Source organism: Rattus norvegicus, chromosome 4 (assembly GCF_036323735.1).
Source record: "Rattus norvegicus strain BN/NHsdMcwi chromosome 4, GRCr8, whole genome shotgun sequence".
Taxonomy (NCBI): domain Eukaryota; kingdom Metazoa; phylum Chordata; class Mammalia; order Rodentia; family Muridae; genus Rattus; species Rattus norvegicus.
This window is the reverse complement of record NC_086022.1, coordinates 157,500,534-157,528,390: the sequence shown is the minus strand read 5'-3', so window position 1 is coordinate 157,528,390 and position 27,857 is coordinate 157,500,534. Positions and strand designations below refer to the sequence as shown.

At 45.9% G+C, this 27,857-nt stretch overlaps 2 protein-coding genes across 2 annotated transcripts; one reads left to right on the top strand and one right to left on the bottom strand.

Annotated features, from left to right (window-relative positions):
• Window positions 1-1,580: 1,580 nt before the first annotated feature.
• On the bottom strand, window positions 1,581-4,965 carry Dppa3 (developmental pluripotency-associated 3). The gene is made up of 4 exons (NM_001047864.1): window positions 4,863-4,965; window positions 2,635-2,873; window positions 2,142-2,177; window positions 1,581-1,910 (listed from the first exon to the last, which is right to left on the bottom strand). Exons 1-4 carry the CDS (start codon window positions 4,963-4,965, stop codon window positions 1,812-1,814), a joined length of 477 nt encoding a protein of 158 aa, NP_001041329.1. The 3' UTR covers window positions 1,581-1,811.
• Window positions 4,966-20,467: 15,502 nt separating this feature from the next.
• On the top strand, window positions 20,468-24,844 carry Gdf3 (growth differentiation factor 3). The gene is made up of 2 exons (NM_001109671.1): window positions 20,468-20,853; window positions 23,961-24,844. Exons 1-2 carry the CDS (start codon window positions 20,583-20,585, stop codon window positions 24,788-24,790), a joined length of 1,101 nt encoding a protein of 366 aa, NP_001103141.1. The 5' UTR covers window positions 20,468-20,582; the 3' UTR covers window positions 24,791-24,844.
• The last annotated feature ends 3,013 nt before the right edge of the window (window positions 24,845-27,857 follow it).

The following is a 27,857-nucleotide window of genomic DNA, read 5'->3' as shown; positions in this document are numbered from 1 at the left end:
TCCTCTTGGGACAGCGAGGTCATACTGCTTAACTGTGACCCAACTCTAATAAAACCTTTCTTCTTAAGAGTGTGTGTGTGGGGAGTTGGGGATTTAGCTCAGTGGCCCTGGGTTCGGTTCCCAGCTCCGAAAAAAAGAAAAGTGTGTGTGTGTCATATGGAGGTCATAGGACACCCTTCAGAGAATTCCCCAGCTTCCTTCCTAGTGAACCATCTACTTCATCTTTCATAAAATGAACAACAATGGTCACAACCCATGTATCTAAGAGAGATGCACACAAAAGCTAGTTGGCCTAGACTTGCAACTTCAGAGGCGATTTCTGTGAGTTTGGGGATGGGGAGGTGGTGGTACAAGCCTCTGACCCCAGAACTTCGGAGGCCGAGGCAGGCGGATCTCTTGTGAACACCAGGCCAGCTAGAGCTGGAGACTGTCTTTAAAACAAAAATCACCCTTGGTATGTGAGTAGTGAAAATGGACTACAGCCCAGCTGGGCAGTGGTAAACATGCTCACACAAATGAAGGGCTGACCTGCCAAGTCATTGGAACTAGCTTTCTTTTAAAAATGAGACAGGGACTCCCTTCATAGCCCTAGCTGTCCTGAAACGCACTATTACAGACCAGACTGGCCAGAGATTCACCTGTCTTTGACTCCCAACTGCTGGGATTAAAGGTGTGCACTGCCACACCCAGCTATCTTAATTGCATTTGTGTTTTTGGCATGTCAAGGTGCTCATGTGGAAGTGAGAGCACAACTTGCAAGATTGTTTCTAACATTCTGGTCTCTGCCAGGCCTTGCAGCAAGTCTTTACGGATAGAGCCTTCTCATTGTTACAGTAGTCCAAACTAACAGGCACAGGAAGGGGTTGGGGATTTAGCTCAGTGGTAGAGCGCTTGCTTAGCAAGCGCAAGGCCCTGGGTTCGGTTCCCCAGCTCTGAAAAAAACGAAAAAAAAAAAAAAAAACAAAAAAACAAAAACAAAAATCCTCTGCATGCCTAGGGAGTTCTTAGACACACCAGAAGAGGGCATTGGATCCTGTTACAGATGTTCGGGAGCCACCAGGTGATTGCTGGGAATTGAACTCAGGACCTCTGGAAGAGCAGCCAGTGCTCTTAACCCCAGCCTGGGGCTTTCTTCCTAACTCCTCCTTTCCTGACACTTCTCTCAGGAAATAAAGCATACAATTATGCTCCGGTCATTAACTTCCTCATGAGACAGACAGGTCAATACAGTGCCACACTTTAGGAATATGTCAACCAATTGTTTATTACACAGCACAAACACAAACATCAAGCCTCTTCCAGATCTTGCCGACAAGCCTATGGTGTCAAAACTCAGGGGAAAACAAGAGGCAGGACCAGGAGTTAGACCAGCTAGGCCTCATGGAGACCTTGCCTCAAGCAGAAATACAGGGTAGCACACATTGAACTCTGAACATCACACACCCACACATGCACCTGTAAAAAACGAGTCCCCCATCTCCAATGGCTCATTCTAATCTGTTCTGTATTTATTAAAGATAACAAATTTGCCTTTATTACAAATTTCTCTGCAAACTAGAAAATCTAAAATAAAAAGATTTATTCCAATTACCTTCTAAATCAAACTACCAGGCTTTGACTCATGCTCAATTCTTGGGTAAATCTGTCATTCCCATGAATCCAAATGTCACACATCCTATATAATTTAAAGGTTAGCAATTAGAAGAGATTTCCCCAGCACCAAGAAAAGTTTAATCTTAAACAAAAAAACAGCTTTCACATCTGCTGCATGGCACCGTTAACGGCAAGGACGGTGTACAATTCAAACTGCCCTAATTCTTCTGGTTCTGCCCGATTTTAGCATTCTCAGAAGGATCCCATCTCTGATAATGGCAGAAAGTGCAGAGACATCTGAATGGCTCATCTCGTCTCTGAAAGAAAAATGTTAATCAGGATATTGCAACTCAAAAGAAATGTAAATCCCCTTCTACTGCTTTATTTTTATTTTATTTATTTTATTTATTTTTAAAGTACTGCTTTAATAACCAGATTCCCTGTGTTGAGAAGGTAACTCTCCACATACACACTCCTTGTCTAAGGAAACAGTAAAAACAAGACACCCTACCCATCCATAGACACCCTACCCATCCATATGCATTTACCTCATTTCCTTCAAGCTGTCTTTGTCTCTGCTCAATCTTCAAGAGAAAAACAAAATTACTCAAATTACTATTAAGACAAAGTTAAAATGCCTACTATGTGAGCTAGGCGCTGAGAAAGCAGAAACCACCCCAGCCTGGTCTACAAAGACTAACAGGTCCACTTCAGCTCTGAGATCCAGTCTAAGTCAGCCTTATCACTCAAAAGCCTAGCACCGGGGAAGAAGCAGGACCGTGGACTGAACTGGAGGGCCAGTTTGGACTATGGGGAGGGAGTCTGAAAATCCAAAAATAAATGTTATACTGACTTATCAATTTGCATATAGCTCTGGCCAGCTTCAGACTGCGCAGTAGAGGATAGCCTTGGAGCTTGTTTTCTTGAGCTGGGAATCACAGGTAGTCACTATCCTTGTCTACATTCCCTGTTTAACCTAGGTGCCATTCCTGAGGCTAGAGTTGCTCTTAGATCTATGCCCCGCCCACAAACGCAACTCACCCGAACAAATCTTCTCATCCTTGCTATGGGGTCTTTCAGCACGGACAACAGAGTGCGGACCCTTCTCCTGGGAAAGGCGCTTTGAACTTCCCTCATGATTCTTTCACTTCTGTTCTCCACAGGCTGGCTCTTAACCTGGAGACGAACCCTTTGACGACGATGATATTTTGTCGGCTTGGCACTGGGGTTCAGGGTTAGCTTTTTCATGACCTTTACTAGTGTTTCTGGTTGTAGGATTTCTGAAACAGAAGATGGAGACATTAGTGAAGTATATCATTTTGCATTTTGCAAGGTAATACCCCAGAGAAACAAGGAAGTGGGTAACAGATAATCACCCCTCTTCAAGAGAGGGGCCAACAAGAAGCAAACCATATGCACAGGGCCTGGTCATAAACCCTGAGCAGATATCCTAGTGTTTGTAGAGATCCACTGAGCTTCTTACCATGGGCTGTTCTGCTTACAGCAATGTTACAATGTTACAGCAGCCTAACTCTAGTTCAGAGGTCCTGAAACCTGCATATTCTCTCTTGTCTCACACCTCTTCCAGAGACCCCTGCAGCCAATTGTGTTGCTTAGCCGGAGGGCTTGCCCAATAGTGCCTCTGGGTTCATTTTCCGCCCTGGAAAGCTTTCCAAAAACAGGCTGTTTCCACCTAAATCTAATTGACCTGCTCCAATGCTTCCGGACATCTATGTAAACAGGGTATTTTGGGAAACCAACCTTGCTTTACATGGGACCACACCCAGTAGATGGTCCTATTTTATACAGGAAACTTACCACAACTTTTCCGAATGTTAAAGCAAAGTGACACCAAGGGTGAGCCAGCTAGCCACCCACCGTTTTGGACACAGAAGGGGTTGACAGAATTTGGGTCTAGCCTGGCCTTGTGAGTGTTAGGCCAGGAAGGGTTGAGCAGTCTCAAGATTTGAAAATCTCCCAAACAAAGACTAAAGAATCCTGTGGAAATAAGGAGGTCCCATGTAACTGTCAGGTATTAGGGCAGATTCAAGGCCAGCAGTTGTTTTCCTCTCCAAAGGAATGGCTCCTCCCGAGCCACGCCCTCAGCCCGGAGTGCTAGGAGGTATCAAACCCGGAGGCCCCTCAGGCAAAGAGCTTCAACAGCGGCTGGGGGGTGGGGAGTGCGGGGTCCCAGGTAGCCCCCGGCTCAATCTATTCTGGGTTCCTATTTCCCCTCAGAGTCATTTACCAGGAATGGAAATTTAGCAGGAAAATCGCTTCCAGAAAGTGGGTGAGAAAAAGAAAAAGCCCCGGTTCAAATGAAGCTTAAAAGATTCCGGTGTAGCCCACGGAGGTGGTACCGCCTTTAGTCCCAGTGTTTTAAAGGCAGAGTCCCAAACCAGCCTGGTTTACGGAGTTCCAGGACAACCAGGGCTACAGAGAAACTGTTTTGAGAAACAAGACTCCTGTTCTTAAAAATAAAGCTACACTGGGGTTGGGGATTTAGCTCAGTGGTAGAGCGCTTGCCTAGGAAGCACAAGGCCCTCGGTTCGGTCCCCAGCTCCAAAAAAAAAGAGCCAAAATAAATAAATAAATAAATAAAAATAAAGCTACAGCAGGATCATGGCGCAGCACTTTTAATCCTAGCGTTTAGAAGGCAGAGGCAGGAGGATTGAGATTGAGCCCAGCCTGGGCTACAACGTAATCAAAACAACCCCCACCCAACACTGCAGCCCACTAAAACCTTTAATCCTAGGATTTGGGATTCCATTCTGGATTACACAGGGAGTTCTAGTCCAAGTACAGTTGCTTCAAACACCAAATTATACTTAAAAAATTAAAAAAGAAAAAGAAACACCGCGGAGACCAATTGCTGATAAGGAAATTCTACACCATCATAAAAACTCAGCACGTTCTGAACGTGGTTGTTGAGAGTCAAAAACCCCGCAACCAGACACCACAGCCTTAACTACCTCCTGGTTCCTCTTATTCCTATATGAACCGGTATTTTCTCCCCGACGAAGGTATGTTCCTAACCATCACCCCTGTCTGGCTTGGGTTTGCCTCTCTGTACTCACGGAGAGAGAGGGTCTCCTGTAGCCCACCATGGACTACACCTTGCCCTCTGAAGGATAGCCTGAAACTCCTGGTGCTCCACTTAGCCAGTGCTGGGCTCAGTGAAAACAGCCGCGTGCTAGTGGAGCAAGGTGAGAAGAGAGGGCCGCCGGGCTTCCCAAAACCCCGACAGGGAAGGCAGAAGGCGGGTCTACCTGAATCATCCGGTGAGTCCCCTTCATCTTCCCTCTGAGATCCATCATACATCTGAGTTTCTGGGTTCACGACTGGGTCGACTTTCTCGGATGGCTCGTCCATGGCGGTGGGCAGAAACCTCCAAAGCTAGCTCCGAACAAAATTGCTAGCTAATCTTTAGAAAGACCTAAACTCTGGCCCAACACAGCAGAAACTGAAGCGAGTCACAAGTGAGGTCTGGTCTCCTTTTATAGTGCGTAAACCAACCCTCCAGGGTACTTTAATGCTAATGAGGCAGTGATTACAGGATCCACCTGAGTTAAAGGCTGAGCCTTTTTGCTGCAGGATTACCATTCAGTCAGCTCTACGTTACTAACCCTGCTCAAAAACTCTGGGAGTAGTGGCACCCACCTTTAATCCCGGCTCTCGGGAGGCTGAGGCAGGTGGATCGCTGAGTTCTAAACCAGTTCTAGTCCCAAAATGAAAAAAAAAGAAGACTGAAGATTTTATCTTGAGTTACTCTTGGTTTACTGAAATATCAGGGATTTTGTTTTGTTTTGTTTATTACTTTGTTTATTACATCTTTGGAGATGGCTAGTGACCGGTGAACTGGGTTTAAATGCTCTAGAATAGACAGGCAGTTCCCCTCCAGCTGCCAGTTAATTACTAATTAAGCTAACTAGAACGTTTCCTTTGCCTGCTTCGTCTTAAACCTTTGAAAACTATTTCACTTTAAATGCTACTAAATAAAGATATAGTTGTTACACATACTTAAGTAGGTGGATATTTTATGGTATATGTTTAAGCATGGAATTTAAGGATATATATCTGTGGGGCATTTCTAGACAACCCATTTAAGAGTATCTAACTCTTTGAGACTCTATGTATGTAGTCTTGGCTGTTCAAGAACTTACTATGTAGCCCAGGCTGGCCTCAACCTGAAAAGGCTCCCCACTCCAAAGGCCCTGTCTTTGACTTCAAAATGCTAGGATTATAAAACTTCCAACACCATCCCCACGCCTTTTTAAAAAAAAGAGACAACACCCTCTCATCTCCCAGTTGGTGGCCTGGAATTTTCGTTTGTTTTGTTTTGTTTTTCCAGACAGTGCAGACCTGGCTGCCCAGGAACTCACAATGTAGACCAGGCCAGCCTCCAACTCAAATATCTATCTGCCTACCTCTGCACTTTGGAACTTTGGATCCTAAGTCAGTCTACACCTGCCCTGGTCATTTCAGGCGTGGGCCATACACCGGGTATAGACATTTCTGAGCATCTAAAATGAACTCTGGTTGGGCAAGCTGGCTCACACCTATAATCACAACATCCAGGGGGCTGAAGCAGGAGGGCCTCTGAGTTCTAGGTCAGCCATGGCTACTATGTGAGACTTTTCAAGAGGGAGAAAGGAATCAATAAATAGTAAATTTAACTTTATAAATTGCTATCTCCCCAGTCCAACAATTTAGACAAGATCTAAATTTAGACTATGTCACTTCAGGTGGCCTGGAAATCAACAGCCTGACTTTGAAGTTGTAGGAATCCCCCTGCCTCTGCCTCCCACAGGCCTGGGATCATAGGAGTGCAAGCGATATGGGATCAGGATGCTAGCCATTTTTTATAACTTAATTCTTGTGATTTTCAGCCATTGTTTCCAGACTTTAACAGCAGACCCCAGCTATTTTCTTTGATGTGCAAATTTGAAGACAAGCTCTGACAGACGGGATGGATCTTATTAAGATGTAAATTCTGAGCTGGAGAGATGGCTCAGTGGTTAGGATCACTGACTGCTCTTCCAGAGGTCCTGAGTTCAATTCCCAGCAACCACACGGTGGCTCACAACCGTCTGTAATAGGGATCCGATGCCCTCTTCTGGTGTGTCAGAAGACAGCTACAGTGTACTCACATATGTTAAATAAATAAATAAATCTTTTAAAAAATGTAAATTCTGAGACACAACACTCAGGAGTCCTAGACAGGATTCCAGGCCAGTTTCAAGTGGCTAATAGATACTTCCTGCCCGTGCTGGAGTTTAAGGAGCACACACTGCTTTTTATAGCACCTTGGACCTACTCTCAACTGTTGTTACCTGAAGGATTTCTTCCCTTCAGAGTCTGAGAATTCCAGTGCAGAAGTTGGAGAAAATCCAACGGACGGTGCTGGCAGACTCTTGAATGGTTGTATGGAATTTGTCCAGTAGGCATGGGGCCTTAGCTTGTGGTCCCAGCCCTGCAAAAGCAAACGAGCAAAGGAACACCCCTGAGATGCTGTAACCTGTCCAATTCATGGTATCTTTATGTTTTTATATCCTTAAAATTTATATATATATAATATATATTATATATATATATAATATATATATATATATATATATATATATATATATATATATATATATATCCAATGGGGCCCAGAAATTGAACTCAGGTTTACAGCAGCTGCGTTCACCTCTGACTCCTGGCCCCATGTTTATTTTTCTTATATGACACATACAACATGATGGGGATGAATCTGCACTTGCTAAATTACATGTAAAGGCAGTTTGCTTCTATGCTACCAGGAAGGCAGAGGAGGAAATCTAAGGACGTAACATCTTGTCTCATGTGAGCGCATACATTTAAAACTTTTTAAAAAATTTATGTATTTGTGTGTATGTATCCATTCGTGTGAGAGTGTATGGATCCCGTGTACGGAGCCAGGAGAGGGTTTCTGATCTCTAGCTAGAGTTTCAGGGAGTAGAGCTCTTGCCCTGTGCTTTAAGCACTAAGCCCCATCGTTGTTATATCTTGCAGATTTGAGGGTAAAAGAAGATATTTTACTATAGGCTAAAGCATGACGGTTAAGAGAAAGAAAGGTACTCAGAAAGAAAGACACAGGAGAGGTTTGTGTTTTTCTTGAAGGTCACCTTCGTTGGTCCTGATTTAGGAAGGTACAGGCCACGGTGATGGAGAAGACTTAGCAAGGCTGTGGGGACACAGGGCTGAGAAGCCCTACATCTAGCAAACCAGGACACAGATCATGGAGGATTCTAAGACTCTAGTTTTCTGAGACCAGGTCTCCTGTAATCCATGCTGACCTGGAACGGAGAATAACCTTGATCTTTTGACCCTCCCTGGTACAGGTATTATAAGCAAGGGCCACCAGGACAGAGTTATTATCTTTTTTTGTTTTCCGATGGGGTCTCACTGTACATAGTTCTGGCTGGCCTGGAATTCAGAGATCTGACTGCCACTGCGTCCCCAGTGCAGAATGTAAAGGCATGTGCCCCACCTGGCCAAATTTTTCTTATCTGAAGAAGTATTTAAGGAAGTATTCTTTTTTTTTTTTTTTTTTTTTTTTTCCGGAGCTGGGGACCGAACCCAGGGCCTTGCGCTTCCTAGGCAAGCGCTCTACCACTGAGCTAAATCCCCAACCCTTAAGGAAGTATTCTTATCTAAGGAGATTTTCTTTAGGAAATGAGGGCACATGGCAGTTTTTGAACTGATGACTGGTCAATAAGGTAACATAGGGCCCTGGAGAGAGAACTAAGTACGTAAGAGCACTTATTACTCTTTCAGAGAATCTGGTTAGGTTCCCAGCACGGTGGCTCACAACCATGTAGGCCAGTTGTAGAGGATCCAGTGTCCGCTTCTGACCCCTTGGCACCAATTACAATATCAGGAGTCCACTATGTAGACCAGGTTAGCCTGAATCTCAAACAGCCACCTGTCATACAGTCCAAGAAATCTTAAGGTGGGTCTTGGGAGAGATGAGAACAGTTAGTATTTGTGTCCTTAAAAGTCTTCCCATGAGAGCTTTACACTTGAGATAGGCTGAAGATTAAATGCCTGGGTCACACACTAGATTCTTTGTTATATTAACATTCTATTTTGGAACTTCCCAGTTTAAAAAGGAAAGGATATTGTCTCTATGTAGATCATTTCTACAGTGGTTTGTTAACTCAGCTGAGGAAAGATTTAACCAGACTTCATGGTTCAGATTTCCTTCCTCTTCACTTGGATTCAGTGAACCACTGTGTTTTTCCTTCTTTCCATGCAGCTGAACAGTATCCCTTAGAAATATCAATAGTTGCTAATGTCTTGCACACAGCCCTGTTAGCCTAACCCTGAGCCACGCAGCCTCCCAAATCTCTCCATTCCTCAATTCTCCTCTGACCTCTTTTCTTGTACCCTGATCAAAGCACTCTCGTATAACCAACCCACAGACTAAAATGTCTGGTTTAACCTCAGGATAGTGAGCCTCTGTGAAAGTGTTAAACCCAACAGAGGCAGCCAGTTTCAGACCCAGCTGGCCACCATCTTTGGATGCTGCCCTATAGGTTTATTTGTTTTGAATTGTTTCTGAGGCAGGTTCTTGCTGTGTGATCCAGGTTGGATTTGAACCCTTGACCTTTCATGCAGAGCTGAGATTGTACAAGTGCACCAGGCCTGCCCCTTTACTACACTACTTCTGCAGGTTCAATGTCTCACCTACCAATGCCATGACAGCTTAGAGTTTCCATAGTGATCCAGGGACCTAGGCAAGCATGTTCACGAAGAAAGAGGTAGGTAGAACTCTTGCAGCCATAAAGGCTTCTTCCCGGAAAAGTCACTTTCTACCCACGTGATCCTCCTTACTTCTCTCTTCACCTGCTGCAGGGACCCGGTGGAAGGGAGGGATAGGAGGGAGGTGTGGCCTGCCTGACAGCCTGACTTCTCATTCTTGTGCTTCTTCCACTACTGAATAAGCTCTTCCTTTGACTAAAAGATTTCTGGTGTTATTGGCTCTGCTCTTTGGAATTAAAAGGCCAAGATCTGACTGGATGGAAACTGCTTTACAACTCTATATTTGAAGAAGTCAAATTTATTTTCTTAAGGGAGTCTCTCGCTGTGTAGCCCTGGAACTCACCATGTAGACCCGGTTGGCCTTGAATTGCCCGCCTTTGCCACCAAGTGCTGGGATTAAAGCATGTGCCTCCATACCCAGCACAGAATTCAAATTCTGACTGGAGTTCCCCATCTGTGCTTTCGTCTCCATGGCACCACAGCGGTATTTATAATTACAGTAACTGCTGGTTACTTAACTAGGGTGTGTGTGTGCGCGTGTGTAAATGCATGTGCATCATGTGTGTTCTTTTTAGCTTTTGGCTTTTTGAGACAGGGTCTTGTTATGTAGCTCTTGCCAACTTTAATCTCTCAGCAAATTGCCTTTAATCCCAGTACTCAGGAGGCAGAGGCAGGTGGGTCTCTGAGTTCGGGAGGCCAGCCTGGTCTACAAAGTGAGGTCCAGTCTTCTACCGGCCTTTAGATGAAGATGTACACAGAAGTCTCAGCCTCTCCTGTACCATGCCTGCCTGGACACTGCCATGCTCCTGCCTTGATGATAATGGACTGAACCTCTGAACCTGTAAGGCAGCCCCAATTAAATGGTATCGTTATAAGTCTTGCCTTGCTCATGATGTCTGTTCACAGCGGTAAAACCCTAAGACAGAAGTTGGGATTCGTTAAGTGGGGCTTAATGGGCCATTGTGGTAGGAATATGGAAGACTTCGTTGCTGAGGGTGATTTGAACTGTGGCAGCCTGGCTCTACGGGTTTCAGAAGGGACAAATTTTAATATGTGACAGAGAGACTGTTCTTGTAATAATTTGGGGAAGAATGTAGCTGCTGGGCTGGAGAGATGGCTCAGTGGTTAAGAGCACTGACTGCTCTTTCAGAGGCCCTGAGTTCAAATCCCAGCAACCACATGGTGGCTCACAACCATCTGTAATCCCATTGATCTGATGCCCTCTTCTGGTGTGTCTGAAGACAGCTATAGTGTACTCAAATATGTAAAATAAATAAATCTTAAAAAAAGGAGAATGTAGCACTTTTTGCCCTTGTCTTTAGAGTCTACCTGAGGCTAAGGTAAAGAGATTTATATAAATTGCATTGACAAAGGAAGTCTCAAAAAAGCCCAGCAGAGACACTGCTCTCTGTTTAAGTCTCATGAAGAGCATTTTGAACAAGCATAGCAGGCTGAGAAATGAAAAAATACAAAATATGTGGTTTAAGTATTAAAGGGGCACCAGGAAGTGACATGGAGCTGAATCTTGTGTTCTAGGAGATAACGGGAATAAGGGTGTGGAGCTTTGGAGCAAGATCCCACCCAGCTAAATTTAGATCCCGGCACGGTGGTACACACCTTTAATTCTGGGAAGTAAAGCCAAGCAGATCTCTGAATTCAAGGTCATCTTAGGACAGAGCTGGTTCTAGGCGGAAAAAAGCATAGATCCAGGCGTGGTGGTACGTAATTTTAATCCCAGGAGACAGAGCCGTGCGGATCTCTACAGAGCAAGTTCCAGGACCGGCAAGTTTAGGCAGTAAGGGAGTTGGTAAAGAGAAAGCTGGCCTTAGAATAAGAGGGGCCATGCTCCAGCCCCAGCAAGCAGCAGAACTCGGCAGATTCCACCATGAGGCGCTGGCTTTAGAATCAAGGACAGAAGGGACCACTGGGGCAATTGATGCTGGTTAGCTGGAGCTAAGAAATTAACTGTGATTAAGAAGAGACCAGCAGGGTTTGGGGATTTAGCTCAGCGGTAGAGCGCTTGCCTAGCAAGCGCAAGGCCCTGGGTTCGGTTCCCCAGCTCTGGAAAAAAAAAAAAAAAGAGAGAGACCAGCATCACTGAGGTGAAATCTTCTGAGAGCACAAAGAAGTTGTGTTCCAGAGATAGCCAAGGGTGTACCTTGTACTGCAGCTGGACTTGGTGATGTGTAAGAGTCACTCAGGTGGTACTGGTTTTGAAGGCATGAAGGGTCATGAAGAGCAGCTGAGGCTGGGCACTGTGAGAGGCCAGGGAAGGCCGTTGGTGAAGGTGCAGCCTCAGTTGTAGTTGACAACCCAGGACTGAAGGGATCATGCAAAGTAGTTGAAGCTTGACACCATGAAGAGAGCCTATGAGAGGCTACTGGTGAAGCCTAGCTGCAGCAGAAGACCCCAGTGTACTGGAGATGCCAGTACCATGGGATGCTCACCAAGAACAGCAGCAGCAGTGGAGTGGATCAACCTGAGCTTGAGTGCTGCAGAGGGCAGAGCTGGAGAAGTGATGCCGGCCCATAGGAGAAGCCTAGAAGATCATGTGTGGATCCCAGATATTGGAACAAGAAGCTGTAATGTTGAAGTTGCCTTGCAGACCCCCAAGATATTTGAGATGCCAGAGCCATGGGCTATCTACTGAGGAAAACTACTAACAGGGAGTGGAACCAGGCCAGAAGAAAGAAGTTTTTTGCAGTCAAACTTCTTTGTCATGTCCTTAGATCCCTTACTCGGGCCTCTGTTTCCCCAGTGCTGGGATTAAAGGGGTGTGCCCCCTTCACCAGTCTGGCCTTTTTTCCTAAAGCAACATTTGACAACTGTAGCCCAGGCTGGCCTTAAGTGGTCCATACTCTAGCCTTTGTCTCCATAGTGCTGGTGTTCTAGTTCAGTAGCACCAGGCCTGGCTGGCAGTGTAGACAGCTAAACAATATCTTATTGTTAGTCTTCAGTCTAAGCTTGTTATCCTGAAGAGAATTGATTCAGACACTCTTACTTAACATTCAAATGGCCAAGAGAACATGCACAAAGGCATTGACTGGGGACTGCCTGAGTGAGAGCTGGGGTAAAGCTTCCATTAGGTAGATGCAGGCATCAGAGAAAGATGGGAGATGGGTATGGTGACAGTGACATAGTCCTGTGATCCCAGTGCTCAAGAGAGACCAGCTTGAGCTACAGAACAATGACTAATCAATCAGTCAATCAATTAATAGCTGGGCATTGTGGTGCAAATGGAACTCTGGGTTTGAGGCTAGCCTTGTCTACAAAGTGAGTTCCAGGACAATGAGGGATACACAGAAAAACCACACCACAAACTTCCAAGCACAAGGACCCCTCCCTTCCAGGAAGAAAAATGCTGGTTTAGTTCCTGGAACAGCTGCAAACCAAAGTCACACAAAGCTGCCTGCGGCTTCTAACAGATCCTCCCTTGGGAAGGTCTTGAACAGTACACTGAGTCCAATCAGAAAGTTACTGGGCATAGTACCCAGCCTAGTTGCCATTGTGCAAATTCTGCCCCAATTGTTTGAATTCTGCCCCAATTGTTTACAATTGTATAAAATCCCCTGTTAGAGTCTGCTCAGGGTCGTCTCCCTTTGAAGTGGGAGGACTCCGACATGTCGGGGTGATTAAACTCCTCTTGCTTTTATATTGATTACCGCATCGGTGAATCTCATTCCAGAGGTCCTGGAAGAGGTCCAATTCGGACTTCATGACAGCAAGAGTCAAGACCACTGGCACTGAGCCTCTCATGCTTGCTGTGGTTTTGGGCCAGCAGCAGTACCCGGAATCCATCACATGCCACAGGGCAGGAGTACCATCTGAGGAAGCTTCAGGCTGAAACACACTCACCCGCCACTAAAGCGGGATCCCCCGTCGACTGTTCTGTGTGCCCTGAGTTTGCTGAGACCTAGCCTGCAGGCCCTCGGAGTCTCTTTTATACCACAAAATGTTCTTGGGCTGGGTTTTAACGCAGTACCAAAGCGCTTGCCTGACATAGCTAAGGCCTGACTTCCATCCCTAACCAACATAAGAACACAAAGACAAAACAAACAAACAACCAAATCAAAAAACCAAAAAACCATTTTCCCCTTAATTCTGAGGTTACTCGGTGGAGATTTCTTTCTAAAAATCCAATCATTTGAAACACAATGACTATCTGGGAGTGCCATCACAACACAGTCTACAATCCCAGTGCTTTGCAGAGAGAGGCAGGACAATCTGGAGTTCAAGGTTATCCTTGGCTACATAAAATTTAAATAGCCACTTAAGAAACTACTTCTAGGATCTCAGCAGTTGCTTTCCCAGAGGACGGGGTTTGGTTTCCAGCGCCCACTCACAGCTGTCTGTAACTGCAGTGCAGGGGGTCCAGTGCCCTACTCTGGCCCCCTTGAGCACCCACACACATGTACATACAGACACACGTGAAGTAAAAAACAAAAACAAAACCAAAAAAACCCCCAAAAACCCAGCTATATTGTAGCTAGGTGAGATTAAAGGCACATGCGCTCTGGAAGCAGACAGCCGGATCTCAGTGAGTGTGGGGCCATCAGTGGTGATGGGCAGCTGTCTCTGCAGTTTAAGAACACGGGCTGTTCTTCCAGAGGACTAAGGTTCAGCTCACAATCTACTGTAACTCCAGTTCAGGGGCTATAATGCGCTCTTCCAGGATCTATAGGCACTGTATACATATGGCACATAGACATATTTGCAGGCAAAACAAACACCTATACACATAAAATAAAATAATAAAATAAAATAAATGCCAGCCATGATGGCTCTTGCCTCTAACTCTAGCACTCGGGAGAGAGGGGCAGGAAGATACCTATGAGTTCAAGGCCAGTCTGTTTTATATAGAGAATGAGTTCCAGAATAGCCAGGACTACACAGAACAGAGAAACCCTGTCTCAAAAAAAGAAAGAAAGAAAAAGAAAAAAAGAAAAAAGAGGGAGGGAGGGAGAGAGAGAGAGAGAAGAAGAGAGAGAGCGCGCACTAAGGGCTGGAGAGATGGCTCAGTGGTTAAGAGCACTCACTGACTGCTCTTCCAGAGGTCCTGAGTTCAATTCCCAGCAACCACATGGTGGCTCACAACCATCTGTAATGAGATCTGATGCCCTCTTCTGGTGTGTCTGAAGGCAGCTACAGTGTACTCACATACATAAAACAAATAAATCTCTTTAAAAAAAAGAACTAAAGGAAAAAAAGAAGAGAGAGGAAGGAAGGAAGGAAGAACCACAGTTACTGGAATAGACTAGGACATAACAATACATTTTCTCAGGCTTTCCCCCATGCAAGAGAAGATGAATAAACAGAGGAAGAACAGTGGCTTGTGAAGGTGCGGGTGCAGGTGCGGGTGCAGGTGCAAGTGCAGGTGCAGGTGCAGGTGCAGGTGCAGGTGCAGGTGCAGGTGCAGGTGCAGGTGCAGGTGCAGGTGCAGGTGCAGGTGCAGGTGCCAGTGCACGTCAACATAGCCCGACACACTTGGGATCCCAGCAACTCAGGAAGCCAAGGCAGGAGGACGACAGCTGAAGTTTGAGGTCTCTGGTCTACACAGGGTTTCCAGGCCAGTCTGGGCTACATAGTAACAGGCTGTTTCAAAAAACAAAACAAAATAAATAAATAAATAAATAAATAAATAAATAAATAAATAAATACAACAAAACAAAAACTGACACCGCAATACACAATCCAGATCAGTAGGGGGTCAGCTGGGTAAATTATTGAACAGAACAGGAAATTGCTGCTAGCTGAGGGTTTGAGTCTCAGCACAGAGGGGGAACAAAGCAAATCAAAACACAACTGTAGCTGACAGGTGGTGACACATGCCTTTAGTGCCCGCACTGTGGAGGCAGAGGGTATGTTCGTCTAAATTTTTTGGTTTCACTTGGTTTTTGTGAGGCAGGATTTCTCTGTTAGCCTTGGTTGTCCTGGAACTCACTCTGGAGACCAGACTGGCCTCAAACTCACAGAAAGCTGCATGCCTCTGCCTCTAGTGCTGCATTAAAGGCCTGTGGCACTACCCTGGCATATTTATTTTAAACTTTATACAGCTGGAGAAAGAGGTTAGTGGGTAAAAGCACTTGCCTCAAAGCCTGACACTGGAGTCTCATTGCTGGAGCTCACATAGTAGAAGGCAAGAGGATACACACCATACACACCACACCACACACACACACACACACACACACACACACACACACACACTGTGCATGTGCTCATGTACATCCATGCACATACACACATGACACACATATGTAGTTAAATTAGCTTACATAGTAAGCGAGTGTTTAAGGTTACTTACATACTGTCTACATACCCTCAGGGATGTGAGAGCCAGGTGAGATTCTCCACCTAGCTACATACTAACCTATATATAATTTAAAGAAAATTTTACGTTATATGCATAGATGTTTTTATGTGCCGCACCCAGGGCGGGCAGCACAAGAGTCAGATTCCCTGAAACTGGAACGACAGCCAGTTGTCAGTTACTGTGTGGGTACAGGGAACTGAATCCAAGTCCTCATCATTAGCAAATGCTCTTTTTTTTTTTCTTTTTTTCGGAGCTGGGGACTGAACCCAGGGCCTTGCGGTTGCTAGGCAAGCGCTCTACCACTGAGCTAAATCCCCAACCCCTACAAATGCTCTTTTTAAAAACGAATTGCTTACTTATTGTTAATTTTTTGAGTATGAGTGTTTTGCCTGAATGTGTACCACGTTCATGTAGTTCCCACAGGTCCCAGAAGAGGGGGCCAGATCCCCTGGAACTGGAGTCACTGACTGTTGTGAGCCAACATGTGGGGTGTTGGAAATTGAATCCGGTCCTCAGTAAAAGCAACAAATGCTCTCAGCGACTGAGCCATTTCTCCTGCCCCTGCTTGAAGTGTTTTTATTGTTGTTTTGAAGTAAGTTCTTATGGTGGCTTGCCTTGAATTTGTCTGGCTTTAAACTCCTGAATTGTCTTTCCTCTATTCTCTCGAATGCTAGATTACAAGCATCCCCCTCACTCAGTTGAAAAAAAAAAGCAAAACAAAAAACTAGTAATAGAAGAAAACGGGCAACGAATTTCTAAAAAAATAAAATATAGGGGTTGGGGATTTAGCTCAGTGGTAGATCTTGCCTAGCAAGCGCAAGGCCCTGGGTTCAGTCCCCAGCTCCGAAAAAAAAGAAAAAAGAAAAAAAATATAAAAAATTATTACATAGTAGTGCAGGCCGGTAATCCCGGTATTTTAGACTTGAAGCATTAGTACCATCAGTTCCAGGGCAACCTCAACTACGTAGAGAAACAATAAACAAAGAAAACTGAGTGAGATGGCATCAAGGCACCAAGAGGTGATACTTAGATGCTGTCAGTGGGATCCATAGTGTTAGCATTCTGTCTAAGCTCCACCCCCACAGTGAGGCGGGGGGGGGGGGGGGGGGGCTGGAGGCCAGATCCGAATCCTTGCGGCCCCACTGAAGAGGTGCTATTCTATTCTGTGGCCAGAAGTCAATAAGTGTTAAAAGCAGCATTTTCTCCCCCTTGAAGGGAAACAAGTTCTTATAATATAATAAAATAGTTCAAAATGTTAACATTCCAGTTTCAAAATCCACGCAAGAGCAGTGTCTTGGGGGCAGACTGTCCAGTCATTTTTGCAGTAAAGGTGGTCAGACCTAGGGCCTTGCATACACCAGGCAAACCCTCTACCAATGAATGAACTGCCTGGCAGTTTAGATGAGGCAGCCTTTTAATGAGGTTTGAGAGTCTTTCTAGTCAATTTTGGGGGGGGGGTCAAAGTCAGAAATTCCCTGGGGTGGCAGTGCACACAAATCCCAGTACCCGGAAGGCAGAGACAAGACCATCACCAGAAGTCAGAAGTTAGCCTGGACCACACCAAAAGTACCAGGAAGGTGAGGGGGCGATGGCCCAAGATTAAGAACACTTGTTCCTGTAGAAGACCCCATTTGGTTCCCAGAACCCGCATGGCGGTTCACAACCATCCATAACTTTAGTTCCAGGGCGTATGATGCCTTCTTCTGACCTCTTTTGACAGACATACAGGCAGACAACACTTGTATACATAAAATAAACAAGTCTTAAAGCTACGGCTATGTAAGAAGATCCTATCTAAAGAAAAAAAAAGAGAAACAAAATAAAAAAAGGGCACATCTATAATCTCAGCACTCAGGAGGCAAAGGCAGGCAGATCTCTGTGAGATCAAGGGCAGCCTGGTCTACAAGGTGAATTCTGGGATAGCCAGGGCTGTTACAGAGAAACCCTGTTTTGAAACAAAACAAAAAGGCCAACCAACAAAACAAAGCAGCAACAACACCCTTCAATGTGTGTCTTGCTGTGTTGAGACAACTTGCTAGGTAGCAGAGGATAGCCTTGAACTCACGATTTGCCTGCCTATGCCTCCCAAGTGTTGGGATGACCGGTGTGGTGCAGTATCCAGTTCTCCCACACCTCCCTTTTACCCTGTCAATGATTCTGTGCTTTTCCGTACCAAGTTCCTTCAGACAGAGCGATCCCAACCTATGGACCTCAGACTGAGCCCCTCAACACATTTCTGAGGCAAATGTATTGGTTTTAGCTTTAGTTGAGACAACACTCAGTGAGAGAGGAAATGAAGACTCGAGTGCTGTACAGGTGTTACGGGATGGGACCAGAGCTCACCCCAGGACTCTGACCCTAGTCAAGAAGGATGCGGGTAGACACTGAAATCTAGAAGAGGGATGTGGGCTTCCTTGTTGGATCTATTGAGACAGGCTCTCATTCTGCGGCCTGGGTTGCCAGGAACTTAGTAGCTCAGGTAGGTTTTGAGGTTTTTATCCTCCTGTTTCAGCCTCCTGAGCAGTTGGAATTGTAGGGCTGTAATCACTAGGCCTGGTTAAAACACTTTTTTTTTTTTTTTTTTATTAACTTGAGTATTTCTTATATACATTTCGAGTGTTATTCCCTTTCCCGGTTTCCGGGCAAACATCCCCCTCCCCCCACATTTTTTTTTAATGTTGGGACTTTGTTTGGAATTTAGCAAGATCTTGAGAATCCACCACTGAGCAACACTGCCAGCTAGTGTTTATTTTTTTAAATATTTGTTTATTTATTTACTTACTTATTTATTAAAGTACACTGTAGCTGTCTTCAGACACAACAGAAGAGAGCATCAGATCTCATTACAGATGGTTGTGAGCCACCATGTGGTGCCTAGGATTTGAACTCAGGGCCTCTGGAAGAGCAGTCAGTGCTCTCAACTGCGGAGCCATCCCCCCATTCCCCTAGTCTTATATATATATATATTTTTTTTTTCAGAGCTGGGGACCGAACCCAGGGCCTTGCGCTTCCTAGGCAAGCGCTCTCTACCACTGAGCTAAATCCCTAACCCCATATTCTTATTCTCCTATGTCAGTTTCCTGATTTGTAATTACATCATCCTGCAAAACACCATTTCTGAGAGGGCGGGGGAAGGGAAGCATGCAAGCAAACAAGAAAAGAAAGTGTGGTAAGACCCAGTAGTGGGTTACCTCAGGAGCGCCACCCACAGAGCGCAGATTGACAGAGTGATTGCTGCAACAGCATGAGGGTATAAGGTTTTTAATCCATGTACGTGGGCTTACTCATCCATGCAGGGAGAGGCAACCCCGAACCCAAAAAGCACACAACTTTTATTCGTTACAGAGGGCAGACTTCAGCAACAGGGTTAGCTGGCCCATTCTCATTGGTGGTACACAGGACAAAGGATCTGGTCAGGTATTGGCTGGCCTGCTCAAGGGAATGTTCTTGGCTCAATGAGTCACTTTCCTACTCCATCCCCCGTACCTAGCCTTGGAGAATCACTGGGAAAGGGCTAAGTTGGTGTGTCTCTTAGTGGGTGAGGATGACATCTTGTTGTTCTTGGAATTTACCACAGGGAGGGGTAGGGATAACAGTTGTTTTTGTTTTGTCTTAATTAGCTTAGTCAGATTGCCTCAATATCTTTTTTTAAAAAACATTTATTTATTTTATGTATACAAGTACACGGTAGCTGTTTTCAGACCAGAAGAGGGCATCGGACCCCTTTACAGATGGTTGTGAGCCACCATGTGGTTGCAGGGAATTGAACTCAGGACCTCTGGAAGAGCAGTCAGTGCTCTTAACCGCTGAGCCACCTCTCCAGTCCCCTCAATATCTTGATCACCAAAACTTTATCATATCACTGGGCATCCTGACGTCAGATGTATCTCTCAGAAAGGTCACAAGTTTGTCGTAGGCATCCTGACCACCAGATGCATTTCTCAAAACCTTGTTTTCCAGCTTTGTTTTTCACATCCATGAAACTTTATTTCTTCAAAAGGAAAGAAAGAAAAGAAAGGAAGGAGAGAGGGAGGGAGGGAGGAAGGAAGGATTCTAGGCTAGGAGTGAGCGGACTGTTTGCCTAGCATGTTCTCAGTCCTGAGTCCCATACCATGCATCTCACCCAATCTCACCAGGATGCCAGTGAGGGATATGTAGGCTAGATCAGAAGTTCAAACTTGGGCCAGCAAGATGCTTCAGTGGGTAAAGGAACTTGCCACCAAGCCTGACAACCTGATTTCAACTCCTGAGACCTATTTGGAAGGAGAGACCAATGCCTGCTAATGGTTCTCGTGAGCTCCACCCCTGTATTGTGGCATTCATACCCCACTCCCAATAAACAAAAGTACTATTGAAGGGAAATCAGTTGAAGGTCAACCCAGGACACATGAGACCCCACCTCAGAATTACATATATAATAAGCTATTCTCTGCTACGCTCCCAGAAGCTACCCCACTGCCTTGCACATCACAGACATTAATATCTGTGTGTTGAATGAATGTGCCTCCCTTTCCACTTGCCCTGTACACTGCTGACCAACCCGCGGGTACTATTTCACTCCCCTGAGAGAGTAGAGCAGGAGGAGAAAAAATACACACACACACACACACACACACACACACACACACACACACACTCACACACACACACACACACACACTCACACAACACAAAGAGAGAGAGAGAGAGAGAGAGAGAGAGAGAGAGAGAGAGAGAGAGAGAGACCCGCCCGCACACACAGACCCCACCTGTCTTTTCACATTGAATTGCCTCTGAGGAGCTGGGAAGAGAGCAATTCACACTTGATTACCTCCCAGGCTCCTGAATTGAGCAGTGAAGGCTAGACCGCTGAGCTCCCCAGAGGCTGCACTCTCTCGCTCGGTCGACCATGCAACCTTCCCAAAGGCTTCTGACTCTCGGCTTCCTTCTGTTAACCCTGGCCCGGGGCCAGACATCCGAGTTTCAAGACTATGACTTTTTGCAATTTCTGGGCTTAAAGAAAGCGCCTTCACCCCACAGGTTCCAACCTGTGCCTCGCATCTTAAGGAAAATCATACGGGCTCGAGAAACCGCTGCAGCCAGCGGGGCCTCGCAGGACTTATGCTACGTGAAGGAGCTGGGCGTCCGTGGGAACCTGCTTCGGCTTCTCCCAGACCAGGGTAAGGAACCCGAGGGTTTGTCAGAGAAAAATCTCAAGTGGGTGCTATGGAGCAGGGAGGAGGGGACAGACGGGCATCACGTCAGGCAGAAGTCTGAGCTAGGATCTTGCACATTCTGTCTCGGTTCCAAGATCAACCCAGAGGAAGTCAACGTGTTCTTATCATCTCTCCATACTGGTCTAACTGCCGCTGTGCCGGCTTAGCAGAGTTTAATTTTGTCAACAGAGGTGGGCTTAGACAGTAGGTCAGCGTTCTGAGGGCTAGACAATATCACACCTTGGGTGAGACCGAATTCAAAGTAGGTTTTTCAAATCAGCGGTTCCCCACCACCTCCCTTCCCTCTTTTCCTGCTCACTCTCTCCCGGTTTTTAATATATGTTTGTCGGTGTCTATCCTAAGACTCCAGAGAAGGTGTCAGATCCCCCGGAGCTGAAGTTCCAGGAGGTTGTGAGCTCCCCAACCACATGTTGCTGCGAACTGAGCTCTGGTCCTCTTAACCATTCAGCCATCTTTCTATCCTCTCTGTGTTACTTTTGTTAGATGCAAAAAAAGCACGTCTTGATTTTAACTAATTAAAGTCTCTTTGTGTAGCCCTGGCTGTCTTGGAATTTGCTGTGTAGACCATAGAGCAAGAGCCACCTGCCTCTGCTTCCCAAGAACTGGGATTAAAAGCCAGCACATCACTTGATTTTATCTATGTATGTATTTATATTTAATTATTTTATTTACTTTTTGTTTGTTTCTTCGACACAGGGTTTCTCTGTGTCGCACTGGCTATCCTGAGGATCTCTTTCTAGACCAGGGTGGCCTTGAATTCAAGAGACATCCCCCTGCCTCTGCCTCCCAGGTGCTGGGATTAAAGGCACTCGCCCTTCACGAATGACTTGACTTTTTTAAAATACAGGCCAATGGTATTAATCTAAGCTGCGGTCACACTCAAGTCTGAGGGATTGCCGTCCCACAGTTTTTAAACCTACCAATTACCAAATTGCACAATTTTCACGATTTAAAAGTAGGCTCATCTTGCCTTAGGCTGTCTGACCTTCCTTTCCTTGCTTGATTCTTATTCAAAGTTGGGGTGGTTGCAGCATCCACATTCCTGCATTGGCATTCTTCCCAGTCACTGTTGTCTTCTTCGCCTGGGCGGGTTTTTCTGTTTTGTTTTGAGACACTACTGCTCTGCAGCTCTTTCTGCGGCTCAGACTGGCCACAAGTGTTTCAGCAATTCTCCTGCTTCAACTTTCCCGAGGGCTGAGGTTATAAGGCGAAGATGAAGAAAGGATTTGGATATTTGTCCCTGACCTGAGAATGGCCTTGAGAGTGCAAATATTATCAAAAGTCTACTCTGTTTCAGAGTTTCAGCTGGCTGTGGGGGTACACGCTTTTAATCCCAGCACTTAGGAGACAGAGGCAGGAGGATCTCTTGAGTCCGAGGCCAGCCTGGTCTACAGCCCAGGTACCAGGACAGCCAGGGCTGTTACACAGAAAATCCTGTCTCAAAACCAACACCAGCCCCCCCCCCCAAACAAAACAAAACAAAACAACAGAACAACAACAACAAAAAATTCTAGGGCACTCCTTTAGTCCCAGCACTGCATGGATCTCTGAGTTCAAAGCCAGCCTGGTCTCTAGTCAAGGCTAGGCTGAGGAATCCTGTCTGGAGTGTGGGGTGGGATGGGAAGAGTTTTAAGAAGGGAATTAGTTAAAAAGAAGTAAAAGTCCTGGTTGGAGAGATGGCTCAGTGGTTAAGAGCACTGACTATTCTTCCAGAGGTCCTGAGTTCAGTTCCCAGCAACCACATGGGGACTCACAACCATCTGTAATGAGATCTGATGCCCTCTTCTGGTGTGCATGAAGACAGTGAGTGACAGTGTACTCACATACATAAAATAAACATATCAAAAAAAAAAAAAAGTAAAAGTCTAAGGTTGGCCTGAAGAGGAAGCTGATGATGAACCTCCAACATGGAGGTTTGTTTGTTATAATGAAGGGGCCTCAAAGTGGTGGGGGCGGGGCATGAGGGTGGGGCGGGGCATGAGGGCGGGGCGGGGCATGAGGGCGGGGCGGGGCATGAGGGCGGGGCGGGGCGGGGCGGGCGGGGCAGGAGGTGCAAGGGAGACTGTTCATAGACTGTCCCAAAACAAAAGGACCTGTGGGAGGAGGGGAGGGGAGGGGAGGGGAGGGGAGGGGAGGGGAGGGGAGGGGAGGGGAGGGGAGGGGAGGGGAGGGGAGGGGAGGGGAGGGGAGGGGAGGGGAGGGACACAGGGGTATGTGTGCTGGAGGATTGCCTAGTGCCCATGAAGTTCTGGGTGTGAGCTCCAGCATGGCACAAACCAGATGTATAGAAATAGACTTGTAATCTCAGAAGTTTGAAAAGTAGAGGCAGGAGGATCAGAAGTTCAAAGCCATCCTTGGCTACATAGTGAATCACCTTGGTTACAAGAGAACTTATCTTTTAAAAACCAACCAGCACCCTTACTCTTTTTTTTTTTTTTTATTAGTTTAGTTTGTGTGCACTGTCAGACACACCAGAAGAGGGCATCAGATCCCATTATTATAGATGGTTGTGAGCTACCATGTGGTTGCTGGGAATTGAACTCAGGACCTCTGGAAGAGGGCCAGTGCTCTTAACTGTTGAGCTATCTCTCCAGCCCCAGAACTTGTCTAAAAAAAACAAACACAAACAAACACAGCCCCTCCAAAAATAAATAAAACAAATACACAAATAAATAAACCAAACAGTTGGGTCTGAGGAGATGGCTTAGTCAGTGAAGTGATTACCTATTTACAAGAGTGAAGTTCAGCAGTCAGGTACTACATGTCCTCCTGTAACCCCGACATTCTGGGGCACAGACAGGTCCCTGGGGTTCACTGGCCAGCCAGTCTAGTCAAATTGGTGAACCCCAGGTCAGTGAGACCTTATGTAAGGTAGACAGCTCCTGAGGAGAAGCACACTAATAGACTTGAGTAAGGAGGACTGGGGAGTAGTCCTCCCAAACGGGAGCGCTTGACTGGAGCTCAGGGTAATGCACATTTATGCACAAGCCCACAGGGGCCAGAAGTAGAAACAGTTGCAGTGGCTCTTCAATGTTTCTTTTTGCTTCTAGGTTTTTTCCTTAACACACAGAAACCTTCCCAAGATGGCTCCTGTCTACAGAAGGTCCTCTCTTTTAACTTGTCTGCCGTCAAAGAAAAGGGAAAGTTGACCATGGCCCAGCTGATTCTACACTTGGGGCCCAGGTCCTACCATTACCTGCAGCTGGAGCTGGTGGTGGCTGTATCTGTGGTTCAGGATCGTGGTGTGTGGGGGCGATCCCACCCTAAGCTGGGCAGGTTGCTCGTTCAGAAGTCTGTCCTGGGACCTCAAGGTTCTCTTCAGTTCAACCTGCAGGGTGTGGTTAAGGATTGGAACCGCCACCAACTGAAGAATTTGGACTTATACTTAGAGATTCTGGTCAAAGAGGACAGATACTCCAGGGTAAATGCCCAGCTTGATAACCCCTGTAACCAGCTGATGCACTCTCTTCATGCCTCCCTGCTGGTGGTGACCCTCAACCTTAAACACTGTCACCCTTCTTCCAGAAAGAAGAGGGCAGCCATCCCTATTCCCAAGGGTCTTTGTAGGAACCTCTGCCATCGTCACCAACTGTTCGTCAACTTCCAGGACCTGGGTTGGCACAAGTGGGTCATTGCCCCTAAGGGTTTCATGGCAAACTACTGTCATGGAGATTGCCCCTTCACAATGACCACGTATTTGAATAGCTCCAATTATGCCTTCATGCAGGCTCTGATGCATATGGCTGACCCCAGGGTCCCCAAGGCTGTCTGTATCCCCACCAAGCTGTCTCCAATCTCCATGCTCTATCAAGATAACGAGAAGAACGTCATTCTCCGACATTATGAAGACATGGTAGTGGATGAGTGTGGGTGTGGGTAGAGTGTCAGGAATAGGATAGGAGTGTTCTTAGGGTAAATCCTTCAATAAAACCACCTTGGCTTATGATCTCTTGAGTCGAACATGTCCGCCATGTTTAATGATCCCCAAAGTTATGTGTTTTGTGCACTTACCGTGGGGCCCTTAGTGATCTTGGCTCATTTGTCCTCTAATGTATTCATTAGGCATAACATGCTAGGCTTCTTGTTGTTTGAGACAAGGTCTTATTGTATATCCTTTGCAGACCTTGAACTCACAGCAATCCTCTTTCCTCTGTGTGCCGGGATTACAGCTGTGTGCCACCAGGGCCAAATCATTTTTTTTTTTTTAATAGGGTCTCTATGTACACTAAGCTGTCCTAGAACTATGTAGATCAGGCTAGCCTCAAACTCACAAGAGATCAAACTTCTTCTGCTTCCTGAATCCTAGGATTAAAGGTCTGTGCTGTATCATATGTATATACAATTATGTATCTTAAATTTTGTTTATCATTTTGAGAAAATATAGAAAAACTGACGTGATCTTTAAAAATGTTTACTTACTCTTTTCTATGTAGGTGCTTGTATAAGTGCACCATGTACATGCAGGAGCCCACAGTGGCCAGAAGAGGGAGTCAGATCCCCTGAGTTACAGGTGATCATGAGTCTCCTCCATGTTGGATGCTCAAAATGGCTCCTTCACAAGAGCAATCAGTGCTCTTAGCTGCTGAGCCATTTCTTTAGCCCCGGATCTGTCATATGATCTTAGAGCTTAGATTACCTCCTTGCTTCACTGTGGATCGTGGGCTCTCCCTGGACAGAGACTGGAGTCCAGGGGTTCCTCAGAGCTCCCTTTGTAGTGCAGGGGACTCTTGAACTGCAGATCCTCCAGGACCCGAGCTGGGATTTCCGGTGTGCACCACCACACACAGAGGTTCCTTTTGTCTTGGTTTTCTTGAGTCGGTTTCACTCTCTGGTCTAAACTGGTCTGCAAGCTTCTGGGATGTTGGGATTGTAGGCTTGAACCGTCCTGGCTTTAGACGTTTCCTTTTTTTGCTAGGCTGTGGTGGTTTATGCCTTCAATCCCAGCTCTCAGTAGGCAGAGAAAGGCGGATCTCTGTGAGTTTGAGGTCATCCTGGTCTACAGGTTCCAGGACAGCCATGACCACACAGAGAAACCCTGTCTGAAAACAAACAAACAAATAAACAAAAACAACAACAACAACAAAAACCCAAGTTTCTTTTACCCCAGATTAGTTTAAGACTTCCTTAAGTAGGGCTGGAGAGATGGCTCAGTGGTTAAGAGCACTGACTGCTCTCCCAGAGGTCCTGAGTTCAATTCCCAGCAACTACATGGTGACTCACAACCATCTGTGATGGAATCTGATGCCCTCTTCTGGTGTGTCTGAAGATAGTGACAATGTACTCATACATAAAATAAATAAATAAATTTAAAAAAAGGGGGGGGTTGGGGATTTAGCTCAGCGGTAGAGCGCTTGCCTAGCAAGCGCAAGGCCCTGGGTTCAATCCCCAGCTCCGAAAAAAAGAAAAGAAAAAAAAAAAAAAGACTTCCTTAAGTAACCTGGAAAGGGTGACCTTGAACTTCTAACAATCCTGCCTTCGCCTCAGAAGGGGTGCTGCTATGGGCATGTGCCGCCATACCTGACTTGTGTTTGTGTGGTCCTGAGGACTACACTAGGCCTATACTCTCCCAACTGAGCTACAACTTCAGTCCTCTGTTTATTGTTTGTTTGTTTGTTTTTGAGAGTCTTACATAATTTATTGGCCTTGAACCTCCTGTCTGCCTCCAGAGTGCTCCTAATGCAGACTTACATCACCATATCTGGGGTTTTGCTTTTGTTGTTTAGGGTTTTGTTTTGAGACAGGGTCTCACTATGTAGCCCTAGCTGGTCTAGAACTTTCCAAGTGGACCAGGCCGGTCTCGAACTCACAGAGCTCCACCCACTTCTTTCTTTGTAGCAACCACCACCACACCCAGTCATACCTATTCTTTTAATAGGGGGTCTTACTGGGTGCATAGTGCCAGCTAGAATGGAACTCATATATAAACCAGACTGGCCTTGAACTTAGGGTGATCTTCCTGCCTCTGCCTTCAGAGAGTGAGTTCTGGGATGTTAGGCATGGGCCACCAGCACCAGGGTTCATTTAGTTTTTTTTTGCAGTTGTGCTGGGGGTCAAACCCAAGGCCTTAACAAACAAGCAGGGACTTTATTACTGACCTATGTCCTAAGACCTGGGCTCATTTTTTTTTAACTTCAAGTGTGTGCCCAAAACTTAGTTGAATGAAATTCTTGAGGGTTTTCTTAATAAATTTACTTCAACTGAATTATTACAGCAAAATTTTGTTAGGGTGTTTAAATAGATATTGGATTATGTGTACATGTGTTTGATACTTTCCAATTTTTTCAAAAAAATAATTTATATACAGAAATATATTTATTATAGAATTATATATAGAAATCATTCTTTTTTATGTACATTGGTGTTTTGACTGTATATATGTCCGTACAAAGGTGTCAGATCCCGTGGAACAGGAGTAACAGACAATTATGAGCTGCCATGTGGGTGCTGGGAATGGAACCTGGGAGAGCAGTCATTGCTCTTAGCCACTGAGCCATCATCTCTCCAGCCCAGTGCTATCCTCTTCTAATTAGCTAGAGCTGTCAGCCTACCACAGCCCCGAGTCATTATCTCAGGGAGTCTCAATGGGGAATTGCCTTGGTCAGACTGGCCTTCGGGTTCTGTCTGTGAGACATTTTATTGATGATTGATTGATGTGGGAGGGCCCAGCCCACTCTGGGCAGTGCTACCCCTGGGCAGGTAGCAGGCTGAGGGGCTGGAGGGATAGCTCAGTGGTTCAGAGCCTGTGCTGCTCTTGCAGAAAACCAGAGTTGAGTTCCCAGCACCCACGTCAGGCAGCTGTGTGCTCCAGTGAATCACACACGCACACCCCTAAAAATAAAGTAAACTAGGGAAGAAAAGAAAAGAAAGCAGGTTGAGCAAGCCATGAGGAGCAAGCCAGTGTTCAGCGTTTCTCCATGGTTTCCCCTTTAATTTCTGCATCCTGTTCC